This window comes from Mus caroli, unplaced genomic scaffold, assembly GCF_978045245.1.
Source record: "Mus caroli unplaced genomic scaffold, Mus_caroli_1 scaffold_11, whole genome shotgun sequence".
NCBI classification, from domain to species: Eukaryota; Metazoa; Chordata; class Mammalia; order Rodentia; family Muridae; genus Mus; species Mus caroli.
Window position 1 is genome coordinate 11,331,783 of NW_028227266.1, and position 20,296 is coordinate 11,352,078.

The 20,296-nt window shown below is 44.3% G+C and overlaps 1 protein-coding gene across 3 annotated transcripts in view; it reads right to left on the reverse strand.

The window, feature by feature from the left end:
• Positions 1 to 324: 324 nt before the first annotated feature.
• The window catches only part of Piwil4 (piwi like RNA-mediated gene silencing 4), a 39,975-nt gene continuing 20,003 nt past the window's right edge, over positions 325 to 20,296 (reverse strand). For 2 of the 3 annotated variants that reach the window (XM_029482018.1, XM_029482020.1), the window contains 12 exons: positions 18,804 to 18,927; positions 16,683 to 16,800; positions 14,332 to 14,443; positions 13,456 to 13,640; positions 10,837 to 10,909; positions 8,382 to 8,582; positions 7,332 to 7,435; positions 4,794 to 4,864; positions 3,471 to 3,624; positions 1,564 to 1,692; positions 980 to 1,127; positions 325 to 441 (listed from right to left, as the gene is read on the reverse strand). In XM_029482018.1, coding sequence (XP_029337878.1) covers positions 325 to 441; positions 980 to 1,127; positions 1,564 to 1,692; positions 3,471 to 3,624; positions 4,794 to 4,864; positions 7,332 to 7,435; positions 8,382 to 8,582; positions 10,837 to 10,909; positions 13,456 to 13,640; positions 14,332 to 14,443; positions 16,683 to 16,800; positions 18,804 to 18,927 — 1,536 coding nt within the window. The remainder of the gene's footprint in view (positions 442 to 979; positions 1,128 to 1,563; positions 1,693 to 3,470; positions 3,625 to 4,793; positions 4,865 to 7,331; positions 7,436 to 8,381; positions 8,583 to 10,836; positions 10,910 to 13,455; positions 13,641 to 14,331; positions 14,444 to 16,682; positions 16,801 to 18,803; positions 18,928 to 20,296) is intronic. The other variant, XM_029482019.1, reaches the window with a different exon arrangement.

Consider the following 20,296-nt stretch of genomic DNA (forward strand, 5'->3'; position numbering starts at 1 on the left):
AGCTCTGAATTAAAAAAAAAAAGGAAAGAAATACGAGGCTGAGCCAGGCCAAAGTAAAATGACACATGACAAAGCCACAAGAAAACCCATCACTCTGTGGGTTCTGTTTGTTTGTCATTGTTGGTTTTAGACACAAGTGAAACAAAAATCCCCATAGGTTTGTTCTGCACTGTTTCAGATGAGGCTTTTTTTTTTTTAAAAAAAAAAAAACCTTCTCAATACTTAAAATTAGGCTCAAGCCCCTTAAGCAGTTCGCGCCTGGGCGTTAGGCAGATCTGAACAATGCAGAGCCACTGCTTTCCCAGCCGTCCTCTGGCTCACTTGTCAGAGGTAGAAGAGATTATTGGCTAATTCCAGACTTGGTTCCTTGTGGACACTTTGTGCCACCAGGAAGGTCAGCTTGTGTGCATACTGGCATGGCGCGGGGACACTGATTAAGCCCTGGGGAGGGAAAGAAAGGTAACATTGCAGAGATAATGCATTTGGCCTCCACAGTGACTAAACCCAACCACCAAAGGAGGGAGGCAGGTCCATTGGAAACACAAGCTCACTGGCAAAATGGGCTGGGGGTGTGTCTGTCTCTTCACTGTGTGTAAGCTGGGAGACACTGCATACAGGCCTACCCTACACTGCCTGTGGTCTGATGTCCCAGTGGAGCTCAGAGCTAACCTGGGCCTTGGGCTCTTGCCTGAGGAAAGGAACAGAGGCAGGCCTACACCTCTTACCCTCACCAGGCTCGCCCTGCTGGCTTCCATCTCTCCTAGTATGTTACCCTCCATCTTGTATCCTCAAGTCCTCTGGAGACTGGACCTGGGCCTGTTGATACGCTCCCTGCGGTTTTATTTAGTTGGCAGAGAGGGCTCCTCCTACCACGGATTTAAGGAATCGTGTACCCACTCCCTTCTGTGACACTAGGAGTGCACAGCAAGCCCAGGTGGTGACGTCACACCCGCCTCACTAAGACGCTCCTCCTCCTCACCTGCCAGTTGTAGTAGAGATGGCACAGTTTGAAGGTCAGTCGCTGCATGTGGTCCGGCTTCAAGGCATTGTCATCATAGATGACGTTGTAGTGGGTGGGACTAACAGTCCCACGGTTAGCAGTCTGGCTGATCAGGTAGAAGTCATACCTGCAGAGGAACAGGGAAGGGTGGAGAGAAGGAGTCACAAAACAAGGCCCAACTGAAACGATGCACAAGGGGTGCGTGTGAGAATCCATCTTTCCGGGAGATCGCTCAGTGTGAAACACCCTCTGTGTGAACTTGAAGACCTGAGCAGGATCTCCTGCCACTCATGTCAATACAAACAAACCGGGGCATGATTGTGTGCCTGTAATCAATCTAAACACTGGGAAGGCAGCCAAAGGTAGAAAGCAAGCAGGAAGACATTCAGTATCAAACTCTGGTTTCTACATGAGCACATATTTGCACATGCATACATACCCACAAACATGCACACACATACATACACACACAGACACACATATACATACACATACATATACACAAACACATACACACACACACACACACACACACACACACACAGTTTTCCAGGGACACTTGCCACTCCGGACGTGTTGCTTCTGAGTCCACAACAGTGCCGAGTGGGGGGTTCTGCACAGTGTGGCCAGTCGAAGCAAAGAGGCGCAGTAGACATCTCTTCCTGACCACAACTACGGACAGTCTGCAGCTCCTGCAACCAAAACGGCAGGAGTGAGCCAAACAGCTCACTTTTTTTGTTTGGTTAATTGTTACTTGATCAGGCTAAAAAATAGATAGAAAACCATGCTATAAATACTGCAAAACACAGAAAAAAATCACCCATGAATCCTCCTCCTCTTGACAGATATAGTTATTTTAATTGAGGTCTATTTGGATGTGTAACAAGGGTGAACTATGCTATCTGCCTAGTTTATGGAATGTTAATAGGAAAGAAGAATGATGCTACTTTGATTGCCTTTTCTTGCAGAACTGGGGCTGGATCGCAGGGTCTCGCGCATGTTAGCCAAGTGCTCTGCTGCTGCTATATTGAAGCAAGGTCTCACTAAGTTGCCCAGGCTGGAACTGCAGGCCTGTACCGCCCAGATTTTCAACTGAATCTTAAGGGAAGATCTTCCAGACTCTCCTCTGCAGGAGACTTCCCTTGCGTTAGCAACAGTCACCCCGGCCACCTTCACTGAGGCACCCATGCTCAGACAGACAAGTGGAAGGATGGATGAGTGGACGGACGGATGGACAGATGGGTGAATGGAGGGAGGGAAGGAAAAACAGACCAGATGCTGACTGCCCAGGTGCTAACTCACTGAAAGAACATTCTCTTACGGTGTACAGAAAACCATTCTCCCTAGAAGCCAGTGACAACTCAGTTACGGATGTCTCCTTCACTAAAACTGAAATGTTAGCTCCTTAGATTGTCACTGCTGGCTTCGCCCACCTCCTCCGGTGACATCATTTTTAGTTTTAATCGTTCAACTGAGATACAGTCACCAGAGGTCTGGTGAGGAGCAAACAGATTTCCCACTACCAGCTTAGTTACAACTACAAGTAGCTGGCTTTCCCACCTCTGTACCAGGAGCAGCCCGAGGACAAGACCATCCCTCTGTGGCTGGTGGCCTGAGCTTTGGTTGATCGCAATGTGAGCATGTTCAGAAACAGATCTGCACTGTCTGGGAATAAGATGATCTCTAAGAATTTTTCTTAAGTAAGTAAATAATTTGTTTGTTTATTTATTTGTTTATTTATTTGTTCATTTATATTGAGTGCTCTATCTGCATGTATGCCTGCATGCCAGAGAGGGCATCTGATCCCATCCCATCACAGATGGTCATGAGATACCAGGTGGTTGCTGGGAATTGAACTCAGACCCTCTGGGAGAGGAGCCAATGCCCCTAACCGCTGTACCACCTCTCTAGCCCCAGATCATCCCTAAGAATTGAAGACACCAGCTGAGAGTACAGTCTTTACTCATTTTCCCATTCTAGGATTTCCCTTGCATCTCGCCCTCCACACAATCACTGGAGAAAGTTACCCATGGAACACAAGTGACCACAGCGCTCAGTGAATGGCAGTGAGGCTCCCCACCTGTGTTCATAACCTTATTTGTGACCCAGTGACTTTAACCAGAGGCTCTGTCTGGAACTCAACTTTTAAATCACGGCTCCACATCCCAGGGGAGCATTAATATGTATACAGTGCCTTTGATATTCTGGCCTCTGCTAGCTCAGAAAGATGCCTGCCTCCCTCAACATGCCCTACTCAAGGCTCCCAAACCTTACAGCATTAGGGTATCTTTATTAGACTATCTGAACTACACTCTAACATCAGGAAAACCCATCCAAGCTGGGCATGACATGGAAACACAGCAAAACTTCACTGTCTGAAAAATGAAGGCTCTTGTCCACAAACCATACATGCAGGATCACATATGTACGTTATCACACAAATGTCAGAGAAAGAGAGGGAACACAGTACCTGGCATCCGAACCACACTCTGTTACACTTTTCAGTAGCTGTGGGACTTCATATTCCAAAACTGTCTTTAGCTGGCCATTGCCTACACCGTCCCGGTACACGACTATCCGTGCCGGCAAATCATGGTTGTGCCTGTACCACTTGCTGAGAGCACCTGGAGAATGTGATGTTAGTGAGAAAAGAGGCATCGGTCCAGGGCCTCCAAAAATAATATTTCCATGGTTTTCACGATTAAGTAACTTTGCTATTTCAGAGCACAGTAAAATGTTAAGACTTAGTTTGGGTTGTATCTACAGCAATAGAAAAAGGGCTAACTAGGACCAATCCTTCATGTCTGCTACTTGAGCAGTCACAGGGTTTCTGTGGCATAATATAGTCTTTAACACATTTCTTTAGCCAAAATTGAGTAACAAATCAAAATTTAATTCATGCAATAGACAAATGCCTAAAACCTAATTAACACTAATTCAAGTCTTTGAATCTGCTCAAGACCAGACTGGCTGTGTTTGTCTCATTTTCTTCCCTAATGAGAATAAATATGCAAACATGAGAAAATGGCTCCTGCGTTCCTCTCAAAACAGTCTAATTCTCACAGATGGGATGGAGTCTGAAAACACTTCCACCCACTCGAACTATAAACCGCCTCCAAATAGGCACCAGACAGCAATTCCCCCATGAGAGAGACTTTCAGCAGGAACGACTAAACATTGGCCAGGTTTTCAGATGGAGGGAAAATGATAAGATCCTTTTTGTGTCTACACTGCATAGTTTATTTCAGGAGAGTTTACTGCCTAGGGAACTTGGCTTGACAGAAGATAATCGTGCTTCTATGAGTGCAGCCACCAAGGGTCATCAAATTCACTTAAAAAAATATCTCAACTCCTCAGGCTTGCAGACTGGGAGAGGGAAAGACATGAACGTGGATCACATGATAAAGCCAAAGCAGGCTGGGGCCGTGAAGAGGAGGCCTGTGTCATTTCCTCTCTCCCCGTCTTCTCTTCCCACATCCCTGTCCTCGGGGTGAAAGGCTGGTCTTCCATGTGCGCATTCACTGCTGCTTGCTCTGTCATTAGCCTCCCTTCTCCAGGGCAGGCTTCCTTTCGCCACACTGCTTGCTAGGGCCACCTGGGTGGCCACACACTTGCTCTCCTCTTGACTTTGTGTTCAGCACACACAGCGACATAAATGCTACGCAGTCTGTCAGGCAGCACACAGATGTGCAAATCTCTGCCTGGGTGAGAGCTGCCAGGTTTGAGTGTTTGCTCCCACGGGTCTGTGGGTTTGGGGTGTGGAGGAGTCCCCAGAGCCCACTCCATTACATACCAGTCATGCAGACTTTGAGGCAGTCTGCAATATCAGTGGCTGTTCTCTGAAGGACACAGCGGGAAAACCACCTGAAATAAACAGAACACACAAGTGAGAATTAACTTCCAGATGCCTGCTACAAACACATCCACTAAGTTTGAGACAGATGCAGCAGCAAAGGCCAGGGCTCCTGACTCTGTTGTCTGCTACAGTCATGCTAATGGGTCCTCTTCCCTCCTTCAGTGTTGCCATCTAGACTCACACTCTGACCAGGAAAGCCAACAGCTAGATGGCCTTGCCTCAAACCCAAACTTGAACTTCTCTATGTGCACCAGGAAGGTTTAAAGGACAGTAGTTAGTATGTCAATAACACAGTGCAATATTTGTGGAATGCTACCTGGTACACAGTGAGAGCTAATACAAGCTCATGTCTCGATTGCAAGAGAATATGTTAGTTTAACAGATTTGCTTGCAAAATGTTCTAACCCAGTCCTAGAGGTGACTCTTCCAGGATCACCATCTCAACACTATTAAGCTGTCAGGACTTGAAAAGTAATCTTGATAGTTGTTAATTGAAGGTACATGGGAAATGGGAGCTGGGACTTAGTATGTGTTAGGACATGGATATGAAGGGTCCCCTCAAATGGGCTTATGTTAGAGGCCTTCTCTTCAGCTTGTGGGGCTATGGAGAAGCGGGTGTATCACCCAGGGTGCCAACTGCATCAGATGAATCCACAAAACTAAGTTGAACTCCTAGCTGAGCATACACTGAGGAAGGAGGCTTTGCTGGATGCAGGGCACCGGGGGCATACCTTTGAAGACTGTGTCTTTCTCTCTTGACACCCCCTCATGCATCTCTATATTTCTATCTCCTGGCTGGCTCAAGGTGAGCAGCTGTCTCAGGCCCACAGCAGTGGAGCCAAGCGACCACTGCCTGATACCTCCGCAATTGTAAACCAAGTCAGTCTTCCTTGAAGAGTTGTTCTCAGGTGTGTCACAGCAACAGGAAGTGACTTACACATTTTGCCACCATTGTCACAGTTCCCTGACTGTCTGCAGTTACAGTAACACAACTGCAAATGCTTTTGACAAGTCAGAAGCCTTAAGAGACATGGAGATGGTGGAACAGGCGCCTTCTAAGATCCAGTTGACAAATGATCTCATATTTGTAACAGTGTGGGCTGTGCCCATGCAAACACCATGTTTACTCTTCCTGTATCTTAAAAGTGTGGATACAAACTAACACTAGATTAATGGAGAAAATCAAATGCCTGAGACCAGGGAACAAACATTTTCCAAGTAGCTGCTATGGCCTCAAAATATATTATTTAATTACAAATCTTGAAGCAATTCTAAGAGAACAATTTAACAAGAGCCAGGAACCTGTTCAAGGCATTTCTAGTTTATCTCCATCTTATAGGCTTGCCATACTCCCCACCTTAAGCATCTGCAAAAGTTGACAAGAAAGATAACTGGATGTGCTGAGGTATTCACCTCAGCTTGCAATGTTTGGAGCACTGATCTGACATAACCCCCACAAATGCCTTATGAAATAGGAACTGCCACTCTCCCCTAACTATGGAACTTGTAGCTAAATTAAACAACTGTGCTTTGGCTGCAAAAGCAGACCAGGTACTGCAAGTACTGCTTTAAAGCTAAGGTGCCTTACATAATATATGCAGGTGCCTAATTCACAGCGTGCTCCTCACAGACACTTAGAACATAAAAACATGCACAAGAATCCATGTGTTCGTGAGCCAGGGATGTGGCTGGAAGACAAATAACAACTCACCCCAGTGGATGTGTGAAAATGGTTCTAAACTGAGGCCGCCTTTTACTTCAGTAGTGCCAATCACATTGTAATATGTAATTCACGAATTTAACAGCTGATGTTCAAAATGTAAGCAAGTAATACAGTTTGGTATGTATGTATGTATGTATGTATGTATGTATGTATGTATGTATGTGAAGAGCATGTCAGTATGTTCTTTAAAATATACTTAAAAATCTGGTGGGGAGCAGGTTGGATGCTCAGAAGGAACCTGACACCAACCTGACATCCTGAGTCTAATCCCAGGAGCCAAGGAGAGAAGCAACTTCTACTGCAAGCTGTCTCCTGACATCACACACACACACACACACACACACACACACACACACCATGGCACATGTATATCCATAAAAATATATATATCAATAATAAAATGTTTTTAAAGTGTAACAGAATAATAATGGAGTGGGCTGATCAAACTAATTCTTGTATGTTTGAAAATATAATGAAACTCACTGTCTATACTATTAATACTTTAACTTTAAACTTTAAGGCATGTTCTAATAATAAGTCTTTAACACTTATACGTATTTTTTGAGAATTTCATGCCTCATCCTTAGATGAAGAGCTATAGACCACAGATGTCTGCTAAGATGGGAAGAATTGGTATTCTCCAGGGACAAGCCCAATGCGTTATCCAGTCCAAAGGTGTCATCCCTGACCACACATCCACACAGGTAGGCCTGAGAGGTTAAGTTTAGGAGAGTTAAGAGCATTTAAAGTACCTGGTGATCCTGGAATTAATGCTGGCTACAAACCCAACGACCACCACATTCTTGTTGAGGGCATCTCTGCAGATATCAATACCCACGACCATCAGGGACTTCAACTGTTAAATCAAGTTAATTGTGGTTAAATGGAATGAGCTTATTTCTCCCTAACAAGGACATTTTAGAACCTCTCCAGTTACCACATTTTCAAAGTAAGCTGTGTGACAAACAAATGGAGTTCCAGATGGGACAGGTGATTAAGAAACCGAAAGAAACCAAAGACTGAAAGACAAGGAAGATTATGATAGATCTTCAGTGAAAGCCTGATTGACCCCAGGGCTGGTCAAGGGGCAGAGGTGGCAAAGGAGGCAGCCAATCCCTTTACCCTCTGCCCCGTCAGAAGGACCTAAGGATGAACCATGCCTGCTTTTCACAGTTGCCGTGGATGAAGAGGGACGAGCAACAGGCAGCCCAGCCACCTCACTTCCTCCCAAGGTGGCATCTGGTGAGTCCTCACCACAGCTGGGCCGTGGTTCCCCTGAAAATGCATACTCTGCTGCACAGACAAGGGTAGAGGCCATGGGACAGGGCTTAAAATGGCAGCCAGGAAAACCCAAATCAGGCCCCTCCTGGGTCTATGACACCCAAGAGTATCTTGCATGAAGTCTTTTAGTAGCTAAGCAGAACCTCCTTGAGAGGAGAGGGTGTGCCTCACCATCTTTTGGAATTTCTCTGCAAAGGTTTGTATGATGTTACAACCCTGGGTGTGTGTGTGTGGGGGGGGGGACCACACACATCAGAAACAGTGAGCCCCAGAAGGTTACAGGTTCAAGTGCTCTCCATGCTAGCAGCTAGAAGCAATCTGGAGCTGACTGGAAGCATGCAGTTAATTAATTATATAAGTTAGTTATATAAGGAAACTGAGTGTCAAAAGATTTAGGCATCACATCTTCAAGGGATCTGAGAAGCCCCCTCCCAAAGTGCTCAAGGGCAACTGGGATCACAAGATGCTATGTCGAATTGTGTCTGGAAACTGACTGGTCATGAGAAAGAAATAGTCCTCACTGGAATCTCCACAGCCCACAGCTCTCCGCCAAGTTTGCAGGTCATCTGCATGGCAATCTTGGTGGCCACACTCAGCATCATTCCCTGCTTATTCAAGGTCCGGGTCAGCACACACTGGCTTGGCACTGGGCAGTCAGAGCTCAAATACTTTTTAATGGAGTCGTAATAGTTCTTCTGATTAGAAGGCAGAATGCACATCACCTAATGCAAGACAACAACAGAAGATCAATCAGGTCCAGCTCCTTACATGTGTGAATAGCTCATGGACAACACGAAGGTGTGGCATCTCCAAACATCAGGATGCATGGATTCGCTAAACATTGCCAGTCCCATGCTCCCAAGAAGCAAAAGTAAACATGGTAGTGGTTCCCTTATGTGGCCTTGAGGCCACTGATTACTTACAGTGCTGTTTTGCTCCGTCAGAGTCCCTGGAAAGTCAGCTGTATAAGTGTTCAAGCTGCACGGACACACCCATGATTCCTCTCATCCCTCTCCTGAACTGCCATTAGGCTCCCCAAATCCCCTTCTTGCTCGCTCTTTCTCTCATGGTTAGCTGGCCACCCTGTGGTTCTGTAGTAGAGTGGCCTGGTTTTTAGGGCATTCGCATCAAGAGCAGTCAAGAGTAATGGGTACCCTGAAACGTACCCTCAAAGGGTTCCAAAAAGTGACAGTGCATGTCTGGAACTCTGGGTTCTGGGAAAGAACATGCTTGTACATGCTTGTACTTTTCCTTACAGTTTTGTTTTGATTAAATTTAATGTCCTTGGAGTGAGAATTCTTTTCATTTAATGTAATACCCATGAGAGAGAGAGAGAGAGAGAGAGAGAGAGAGAGAGAGAGAGAGAGAGAGTGTTGTCTGTCTGTCTGATTGTAACAGAGATGACTACAGTGGTCTGCAGGGGGAACTGAGCAGGCATGTGAGTGATTGCATGGCTTAGCAGCTGTGGGCCCAGACCTGGTAGATAAGGACTATACTCATTTTTATTTTAAGTAGAAAGCTCTCTGGTAGCAGGAATGCCAACCTTAACTTTTCTGGGGTGTGATGAAATCATGCTTAGGCTCTAGTCTCCAGCTGTACATGCAAAGCATAACTGGGGACACACACACATTCATGCATCCACACACTTATACATAAACAAACACACATTCAGGCAAATGGGCACATGAAACACATATGTACCGGCACACATACACACACACAGGTATGCATGTAGGCAAATACATGCATACAAATGAACACATGAGCATGCACACATACAGCAAACATGTAGACATGCACATATACCACACACAAATGAGTACACGAGTACACACACACACCATTCAGGCAAGCAGCCACACGAAGTGGCACACACACTGCTCTGGGAAATTAGGTGACTGCAGATGCACGACATAATCACACTATGCAGGAAAAAACGGCAGCTGCCAAAGATGAAACCTACAGCAGGTGGCATGAACTCAGGGGATGTTGGAGCCAATGCCACCTGAGACCTAGGAGCCTGCAAGAATCTTCTGAACTACTGTGAAGACCTCAAGTACTCTAACACTACTGGAAGAGATGGGAGTCTGTTTCTCTTAAATCATATGTAAAAGATGACTCCAGCAAGTTATACAATCTATAGACACAAATAAGGCTTGAGAAAGCAAGTAGCAAGTTATTTAAAAGTTGTTAGAATTAAGAAAATCAAATATTGATAATAATACTGGAATTTATACTTTACTGAGTATTTTGGGGGAAGAACACAGCAATCTGAAAACATCAGACATTGTGCTGGCTGGTTTTAGGCCAATTTAGCTAAAGTCATCTGACGAGAAAGAACCTCAGTTTAGAGAACACCTTCATATGATGGGGCTGGAGAGAGTCTTAGGGAATTTTCTTAATCAGTGCTTGATGGTAGCAGGCAGGCCCAGCCCACTGTGGCTGAGTAAGCCTGCATCATCAGCTCCGGAGTCCAGGTTCCTGCCATGCGTGAGTTCCTGCCCTGGCTTCCTTCAGTGATGAACAGAGCTGTGAAAGTATATCCTTTAGCTAGTGTGTGTGTGTGTGTGTGTGTGTGTGTGTGTGTGTGTGTGTGTGCAGGGAAAGTATCTCCATAAGGGAAAGAGAGGGAGTCTGCAGTCTGACTGACTGTCGGCCTGTAACAGACAGAGATGACTGCAGTGGTCTTCAGGGGGGCTGAGCAGGCATGTGAGCAGCTGCATGGCTCAGCTCTGGGGTCCACGCCTGGTAGATGAGTAAAATACACATTCTTATTGTAAGTACCAAGCTTTCTGGTAGCTGTATAAGCCAAAAGAGCCCTTTCCTCCATGGGTTGCTTTGTTCATGGTGTTCATCACAGCAATAGGAACCCTGACTAAGACAGACAATATGCTCAGAACCCTCTTTTTTAAGACGTCAGACATAAAGGAAATATAAAAATTATAATCTAAAACCCAGAACGCATCCCACACTTACCAACTGAACATCAGGGTCGCCGTGCACCTGGATGGCTCGAAGGAACGCTGCTGGGGTCTCGTCCACTTTTATGCTGCGTGGGAAGATGATTTTATTGTCTTTTTAGTGCACTCAATCAGTCATAGGGTGTTAGGTAAAGGACAGAGGCCCTTAAACAGACCAGCCATTTTACGGGAAAAAAAAAATCCTTAGAGAGAAACAAGAGCCTCTCACATCTAATGCATTTCTCCAAGGCACGATGTGCCAAATATTCCATAACTGGCCGGTTAGCATGTAAACATTAGTAAAAATAGAAATGTTCTCAGTTGTACCAAATCCCCTCAGTTAATTGATTTGCTATTCAAAAATGGGTCAAAAGTGAACTTCTGAAATTAGAAGCCCATAATTTCAGATGTCGGAAGCAGGCCTGAGTTTTCCAAAATGCTTTGGGAATCATTAATTAATACGCGAGGTTTTAACTAATCTTTGAATCACAAAAGGGGTGGTGTTTGCTCTTCTGTAGGGACAACTTGTTTGGAGCCTGTCCTATTTAACTGTAATCAGCCAATCAGTCAACAGCTATTTGTCAATTAAATAATGATATCAGGGCTAGAGGCTACAGAAAGGATTCCTACATACAGGCACTTGCCAATCTAGTCTCTACACATGAAATAAAATTATCTGCAGCTTTTTGCAGCCACCACCACCACATGAGGTGGGGAGAGGGAGAGAGAAGCAGGAAGGGTCTTAGTCATTGCCTTTTTAAATACAGTTGCTCAGCAGGTGGCAGGGCTCCCCGCCTCGTCTCACAGCCCCCTGAAGGCCTGGGAGCACTGCATTGATAATTCTGTAGTTCTGGCTTCTCCAAAGCAAACCTCTCACTCCAGCTCAGACACACCACCAGGCAAACATTTTAGAAGAGAGAGGCCAGGTCTGTAAATCTAGCAGGCAAATGGATACTTCATAGATGAGACAGAGTGAAATAAAACATGGCTTTCATTAAAAAACAAAACAAAACAAAACAAAACAAAATAAAACAAAAAGTCCAGAGACATACGGACACAGGATGGCTCTTGAGCCCGTGACAGGCAAAGACTGCACTCCCAGCTCAGGTCTGCTGGATTAACTTCTACCATCATTATAGTTATAATTCTCTTCCTGCTGTATTAACTCCAAGCTTAGAGAAACTCGAGTACGGAAACTACAGAGAATTTGTCAGCAGATTCAGTGATAAGAGGAGAATTCTAAATATGATGTAAATAAGGCTTTGGGAGGAGCTCTGGACAGTAGATGTGCTGCTGACATAATTAATTAGCTACTGTCTGCTTCCAAGTACGTCTAGTCCAAGTGAGATGTGGTCAATTCAGGTAAAATGCTGTTCCGTTTCGAACTTGAGCGTGTCTGGACACACACAGCCCTTAGTGAGTCTGTAGCGTCTTCATTTCTGGCAGCCAACCGAGTATTTGATGCACAGCAGTTACTCCAGAATGCTCAAAGCACGGAAGGCTGGCCTTGGTTTTGGTTTTTGGTTGGTTGGTTGTCAGAAAGCTACCTTAACACTAACCTTACTGTAACTTTCGAGAGCCTAGAATCTATCAAGTCAGGAATTTATGCAATGTTTACTTTTTAATTTTTTTTATTTTTACTTTTTAAAATATGTGTTTGTTTGTTTGTTTGTTTGTTTTTGGTTTTTCGAGACAGGGTTTCTCTGTATAGCCCTGGCTGTTCTGGAACTCACTCTGTAGACCAGGCTGGCCTCGAACTCAGAAATCCGTCTGTCTCTGCCTCCCAAGTGCTGGGATTAAAGGCATGCACCACCACTGCCCAGCTAATGTTTACTTTTTAATATCATGTTTGCTATTCAGTTTTATAATAACTGGCCTGGAAGGTTAACAGTAGAGGAGGCACCACATAGACTTCTTCAGGATGTATACCCAACTGACTTGAAAGACTCCATGAGACAGAGACTTCCCTAGACACTACAAAACCAACTTTACAAAGATAAAATAGAATGTATTCCAGGGTTCTTAATGATTTACTTATTTTTGTTTTCTGTATATGAGTATTTTGCTTGCATGTACATGTCTGGGTACCACTCATGTGCCAGGTACCTTAAGAGTCAAGAAAAAAACCCATCAGATGCCCTGGACTTGAGTTACATAGAATTGTGAGCTGCCATGTGGGTACTAGGAATTGAACCTGGTCCTCTGGACAAGCAGCCAGTGTTCTGCTGAGTTGTCTCCAGCCCCTATATTTTAGTTTTATAAAGCAATTTAATAAATATAAAATCTAACTTCTTGTGACTATTTCTGACATTTCAAGAAATAATACTAATGGTCTAAAGAGATGGGTCAGAAGTTGTATGTTTCTTGCAGAGGACTGAGATTCATTTCCTAGCGCTCTCACCAAATAATTCAAATCCACTCTCAACTCCAGCTCTGGAGGCTGACAACTCTGCCTCCTGTGGCCACTTCCACTTGTGTGCCTAAACCTACACAGATACATGGACACAGACATCATTTATAAAAGAAATCTTTAAAAGAGAAACATTAGTAAAATAAATGCTTGATAAATATACCAGGCGTCACTTCCAACTTTCAAGCCAAGCTAACAGATGGAAAAAATTGACTGTACACTCACATTTTAGGGTAGCTCACATTAAATCCCATGGCACCTCCAACTCTCCTCAGACAGCTCAGAAAGGCTTCAATCAAGTGCTCAGCCCTGTTACAGCACACGATCAACCATCTATTCAAAGGCTGAGAACTCAAAACTTTGCAAGATCGCATATCTTTGGACCAGTCAGCAGCAAATGCAGGTTGACACTGAGAGAAAGATGATCACGAAAGGACTGAGCAAGGGTATTCAGAGAGCAGTTTAGACCATTTGTCACAACAGAGCAACTGAAAGACAGCTGGGCCTTTGTCCCTCTTCACAGAACACACTGGCTTCCTGGGAAAAAGGGGTTGAGAGGCTGCAGTCAAGTGGCCTCTCCGTCTGGTACCTGTTTCATTTCTTCCACCAAAGCCTGGATGGAGGGTAATTCGTCTCTTTATGTGTCAGCTTACAGCCAACACTGTGTGAGATCTGTACGAATCCCTTACCTTTTGGGTAAAGCTGGCCAATGTTAGCTATTAAAGTCACTCTCTACCAGAATTTATGTGGGTGACCATGCTTCCTTGATTGCTTGTTTTCAGTTGCTTAAAGTAAGAGTGACAGCTGGTCATAGGCAGCCCTGTGTGACTTGCAATGGTTTACAATACCAATTACGTACAGACCTAAACCATGCCCACCAGATGCTGCTAAGTCCACACAAAGATACCAAACTGAAACCAAAGAGGAAAAATCAAAAGAAACTTGTAGTCTTAGGACAAAGTCGGGGCATGAGCGTGCTCGCGCGCACACACACACATGAGCATGCGCACTCATGTGCAGCAAGCCCCATCACCTTAGGAGAGTGAACATATGTACACAAAGTCAAGCACACACTTGCAAATGAAGAGAATGACTACTCACTGTGTGGTCCTGCAGCAGGATTTTTTCAGAGGGAACAACCCGGCCAGTCAGGGATAGCTGGCTTCCAAAATGCAATCCCCAGGTCTCAAGCTCAAACCGAGCCACTGGGTTCCTGTCAACAGAGTCATTTACAATCACTGAAGTGTATATCTTCTAAAGGTTTTTAAATATCAAAGACGTAATAGTGACTTGCTGAATTATCGAATGATGGTCTCCTATTTATCATGATATATGTAAAATAATTATATCTATTTTGGGCAGCTCAAAAGAATTATGTCAATCATTGTCCCCACCAAGAACAGGAAGGAGGGAGGCTTGAGGTGGGGCAGAGGGATTCCCGGGGAGAGGCTCAGGGCAGTTAACAGCTGCTGGGCAAAGGGAATCACAGTGCTCAGTGGTGTAGCACTGCTAAGTTCTCCTGGCTCTGGGGCCCACAAAGGCAAGGAAGTATGAGGGAGAACTTCTTGAGAAGAAGGTAAGGTTCTGTGGGAGAGGCAAGGACGACACAGGGACTATGGTCAAAGTGCATTATACATGTATATATTTCACATGTACGAAAGTGTTAATGAATAAACATTTTTTTAAAGATTTATTTATTTTTTACATGTAATACACTGTAGCTGTCTTCAGATGCACCAGAAGAGGGCATCAGATCTCATTACGGGTGGTTGTGAACCACCATGTGGTTGCTGGGATTTGAACTTCCAACCTTCAGAAGAGCAGTCAGGTGCTCTTACCCACTGAGCCATCTCACCAGCCCATGAATAAACATTTTTAACACACACAAAATTTAGCTTCAGAAAATCCAAAGGATATACCCAGAGAGGAGCGCTGAGAAGGCTAGTCTTATCAACTGAGCATCCTTAATGTTTCTATAAATCTCTGTATTTGTGACATAGGAGGCTTTGATCAGCTTATGGTTTAGCTTGAGGGATCACGACATGGTGTACTTTCACTGAGCTGTGAGCTCCGTGACGCCAGTGAACCTGTTCACATCACTCCATTTCCTCCAGAGCTGCCAAGACTGTATCAGCCAGCAGCCCAGAGGATGCTGGTGAGTCCTGTGAAAAGCCCCGCCCCCTTCCCTTGAAAGCACAAACCCCTCACAGCGCTCTCCTCAGCAGGGACTTTTCTATGCTACAGCTGTCCTCACACTGATCCTTGCAATTACTAAGTTGCTTCTGATGTCTGCCACGGGTGAGGCCGTCATCGGCCCAGACATGATGAACAGGAGGCATGTGGCGGTGATACGTCAGAAGACTTACGCACAGCCCAGTTTAAGGGGCCAAACAGAATCTCTTTATATGATGCAGGTATATCAGGTAGTATCTACAAGACATGTTAAAAACTGTACCCACAGAGTGGGTGCTACAAAGCCAGGGGTATGATAGAGATGTACATTTATCATACAAAAACACTTAAATGAATGATATTAGAAAATATGTCTGCTATGCTGTTTTCCTGAGAAGAGTGGGATTAGACTATGAATCTGCAAATATCAGCAACATTTCTATCATTCCCTGGAATAGGGTAATTCATTATTAACCTATTTGCCTACTCTCTATTTTCCTTTCTCCTTTTTAGTTTGCTTATATCTATTTTCACGATGACCTAGTATTACTCAAACATCTCTAAAGAAAACAACCGTCTAACCGTAATGTGAGGCCACAGAAATCTAAAGGCAAGTATTGCACACTGAATTTAAAACTTCTGGCAGCCTCATTAAGAGTTAAGAGGTGATAAGAAATTACTTTATTCTCACATCTTCAAAATGTTAACAGCTTATAATGTGCCACTAGGCACATTTCAAGTGCCCCTCAGCTGAGACACAGGGTCACAATACTGGTCAGCACAGCTTTAGGAAGGCAGAAGGGAGAAGAAAGAGCTCTCCTTACAAGTCATAGGAAACCATGGTGCAGGCAGGAGGCGCCTCAGAGATGAGCTGAGGAGAACAGAAATTTTAGAGACTGTGTTCATCCAGATCTCTGAAATCCTCGTCTGGATCTGGCATCCCTCACCGGAAGTCCTGGGAGTCTGGAGTATTGTATTGCTGTTTCAGTTTCTATTTCTCTTTTTAATATGGCCACTAGCCCTTTCTTCATTGGGAACACATTACAGTTTTGAATAAAGAAATCATATCAGCTATTCAAATCCTGTCAGCTGTGACTGCTGAGCTCTTGGCTGTACCGATGGGCTCTGGACTTGGGGATTTCAAACCCACGGGGCCTCGCTCTGAGTTGGCAAGCTTAGACATTCTTATCAACAAAGGAACAGACGATCATCAGAATCATCCGGTGCTACCCACTCAGCCCCCACACTGGACACATGAGATTTCAACTGGTGGCCCCTACCTCTGGATGTCATCCACGAGTCGGGCCAGTTGCTGCTGCCTTCCCACAGGACTGAGCCGAGTCTCTTCAGCTACTGCCTTCATCAGGCGGAAATCTGAGGTTGCTTGGCTGCTCAGGCCTGGGAGAGGCAAGCAAAGGGGAGTGCAGAGAGTGAGCACAGGCAGAGGGGCTGGCCCTGTTTAAGCATGCTTTCCACTCAAATCAGTAAGCTGACCCCATGCAGGGCACTGTGAAGTAGAGAGGTAAGCCCTAGGAGTCTTGAACATGGTGGGTCTCAGCCTTCCTACTGATGCAGCCCTTTAATACAGCTTCTCATGTTGCAGGGACAACACTAGTTGCTACTTTGAACTACAGTTATGAATCACAATGTAAACATTTGATATGCAGCCACAAGGGGTTTTGGGAGCCATAGACTGAGAACCACTGCAACAGTTTCTAAGAGCTGAGAGTAGCACACGACTCTAATCACAGTGTTCAGGAGTTCTAGCCCAGCCTGCTCTATGAGGTGGGTTCAGTGCCAGTTTGGATTACACAGTGAAACTGTCTGGTTTTTTTGTTTGTTTGTTTGTTTGTTTTTAAGGAAGTTTTGGGCTGCAGAAATGTCTCAGTGGTTAAGAGCACTTGTTCTTCCAAAGGACCCAGGATTGATTTCCAGTACCCACATGACAGCTCACAACCATATATAACTCCTAGGGGATTCAACTCCCTCTTCTGACGTCCTTGGGTGCCAGAAACACACTTAAAGAGCACTGGCTGCTTTTACAGAGGATCTGGGTTCAATTCCTAGTCCCCACAGGTGGTTAACAACTGTCTGTAATTCCAGTTCCAGGGCATCTAACAACCTCACACAGAGAAACGTGCAGGCAAAATACCAATGTACCTAACATTAAATAAATAAATACATCTTTTTTTTCTATTTATTTATTTTTTTAATATTTTTTATTACGTATTTTCCTCAATTACATTTCCAATGCTATCCCAAAAGTCCCCCATACCCTACCCACCACTTCCCTACCCACCCATTCCCATTTTTTGGCCCTGGCATTCCCCTATACTGGGGCATATAAAGTTTGCAAGTCCAATGGGCCTCTCTTTCCAGTGATGGCCAACTAGGCCATCTTTTGATACATATGCGGCTTGAAAGTTTTCTAGTAGTCAAGTTTCTAAAAAGGAAAAATGATGGGTATGCAATTATTTCAAGTAGTATTAAGTATTTAATCCAGTATTTGATCCATATTTAAAAATGAGACATATATTTTAAAATATTACCAGTTAATATTTTAAATACCAAACCTTCAGAATCTGGCCCGTGCTTTTCATCCATAGCATATCTTATTTCTATTTATTGGTGGGGAGGGCTAGTAACATTTCAAGTTTTCAATAAAGTTACGTGGTCAGGGGCTACTACATGTCAGATCTTCAGAGCTTCCAGGTCAGAAAGCCACTGAGAAGGAACACCCTCCTTTCAGACACTGGATTCCACTGCTGTCTGTCCACAAAACAAGTATTTATGGCAAAAGCACTTTAAGTAGCACAGACTCAGTCATGTGAATACTGCTAACAGCACTGCAGACTCTCAGGCAGGCTCTGTGCTTTGGTGTGTACTGATACTCAGGCAGGCTCTACTACATAGTGTGAAGCACCAATCAGGCAGGCTCTATGATTTGGTGTGTACTGACACTCAGGAAGGCTCTACTATATAGTGTTTATTGACAATCAGGCAGGTTCTACTATAGAGTATAAATCAACATTCAGGCAGGCTCTTCTGTGCAGTGAGAATTGCTTTTTGGTACATGAAGAAAATAAGAGTCATTTTGGTCTCACTCTAACAAAATAGCTTGGACCAAAAAAAGGGGGGGGGGGTCATATTATGATTTCCTCTACTAGTAAACTCCAAAAACACAGCAAAAAGGCACCTGAGCCTCTAGAAAGTATCCGGAGGCAGATCTGCCATCAGGGTTTCATGGATGATGCACAAGAGAGAGAGACTCTGAGGGTGCTTCATTCTCGCACTTGGCCAAACTTTGCTTAAGCTCCTTAAGGGTCGCTTGCCCCCTAGCTATAGGAACACGTTGGCAGTCAGCTAAAGCAAGGAGGAGTGGAGCTTGACACAGAATTTACCTGTGAGAAAGCAGAGCTCTGGCATCAGGTGGACCATCTGAGGCTCAGAGTTATCATTCCTCTTTCTTTTCAACAGACTGACAAGCACTGGCTGATTTAGGTCAGATAAGGTGATATCATATTGCTGTAAAATACAAGATTAATGACGGAGTAGCAAGCACGGATACAGAGCAGAGGGGCATCCTTGGTTACAAGCAACACAAATCCCCAAATGAGTCGCTAAGTAAATCTTTTTACTACTTTCTTTCACAACTCATCTTTTATACCTTCAATTATACTTTATTTTAAATTACATTCTAATTTACTGCGGTGTAGTACGTGCGTTTGTGTTTGTGTGTGTGTGTAAATTCATTTGTATGATGACGCAATTGTGGACTCTGTTGTCTTCTTCCATTATTGAAATCCTAAAAATTCAAACTCAAACCATTCAGGCTTAGCATGGAGTCTTTACTGCTGAGCTATTCACTGGCCCTTTATTATCTTTTACACTGCAACACCAGTTTTAAGACTTAATTGCCCTGCTTCCTCTAGGTTTCCTTCGGATTCAGAGCAGTCTTCAGCTATATACACATCATAAATGTTTGAAGCACATGCTTAAATAACCTCAATTCCCCTTAACAATATCTACGCACACATTGCAGGCCAAGATTATACTCTACTCAGTTTCTCAAAAGAACAAAAGTGTCTTTGATACCCAGGATGGCACTGTGTATCAGAGTAGATGCAGCCCAGAACTGACGAGGGGAATTTGGGCCCTTCCGTCCACTTTTCTTCTTCTATGAAATGAGACTGTCAGGGAGTTCACAAGTCCTGCAGGTCAAACCCATGCTGGCTGTGTGGTCTATGATGAACTCTTAGTGCTTCACTCAGTGCTCCACGCCCTCCCTTCCTACACTTTCATTTCACCTTGCCAAAGGTTTATTTCCAAAGGCAAATTATAACTAATACTAATTTCTAGTACAACTAATAACATGACTGGAATTATAAAATTATAATCTACAAAACAACCTGGGAATTATGTTTTACTGACCATCACAGTTAAAATTAAGGGCATTAGATGCAAACTTTTCTCTGGTCCCATAAGGACTTTTTTTTAAAAATTAAAACCAATTCAGGAATACAAGATTACAGTTGTGAGCACAGCAAATATTGTGAGGAGATGGTCAGGGAAGCCTTTATCAAGAGTCTTTACAAAAGTCATTAATTCAGTATAGATGGCTGGAGCACCTTCTTCCTCTCAGGAACTGAGGTAGACACAGTTCTTGGCTTTTTTGGTGACTACATTATCTACATAGCAAAGCCACACACATTACAGACCACACCCATGGGGACAGACCCTAGTGTGGTTCCTGAAGCCTGGGACTTTACCCTCACTCAGTGCTACACCACTGGGTGCTGGGCTAGAGCTGCCAAGTCAGGGGGCTTCATGAAGGAGGGAGAGCCCAAGAATGGAGAACATGCAAGAGTAACAGAGCCCCCCCCACAGAAGGACC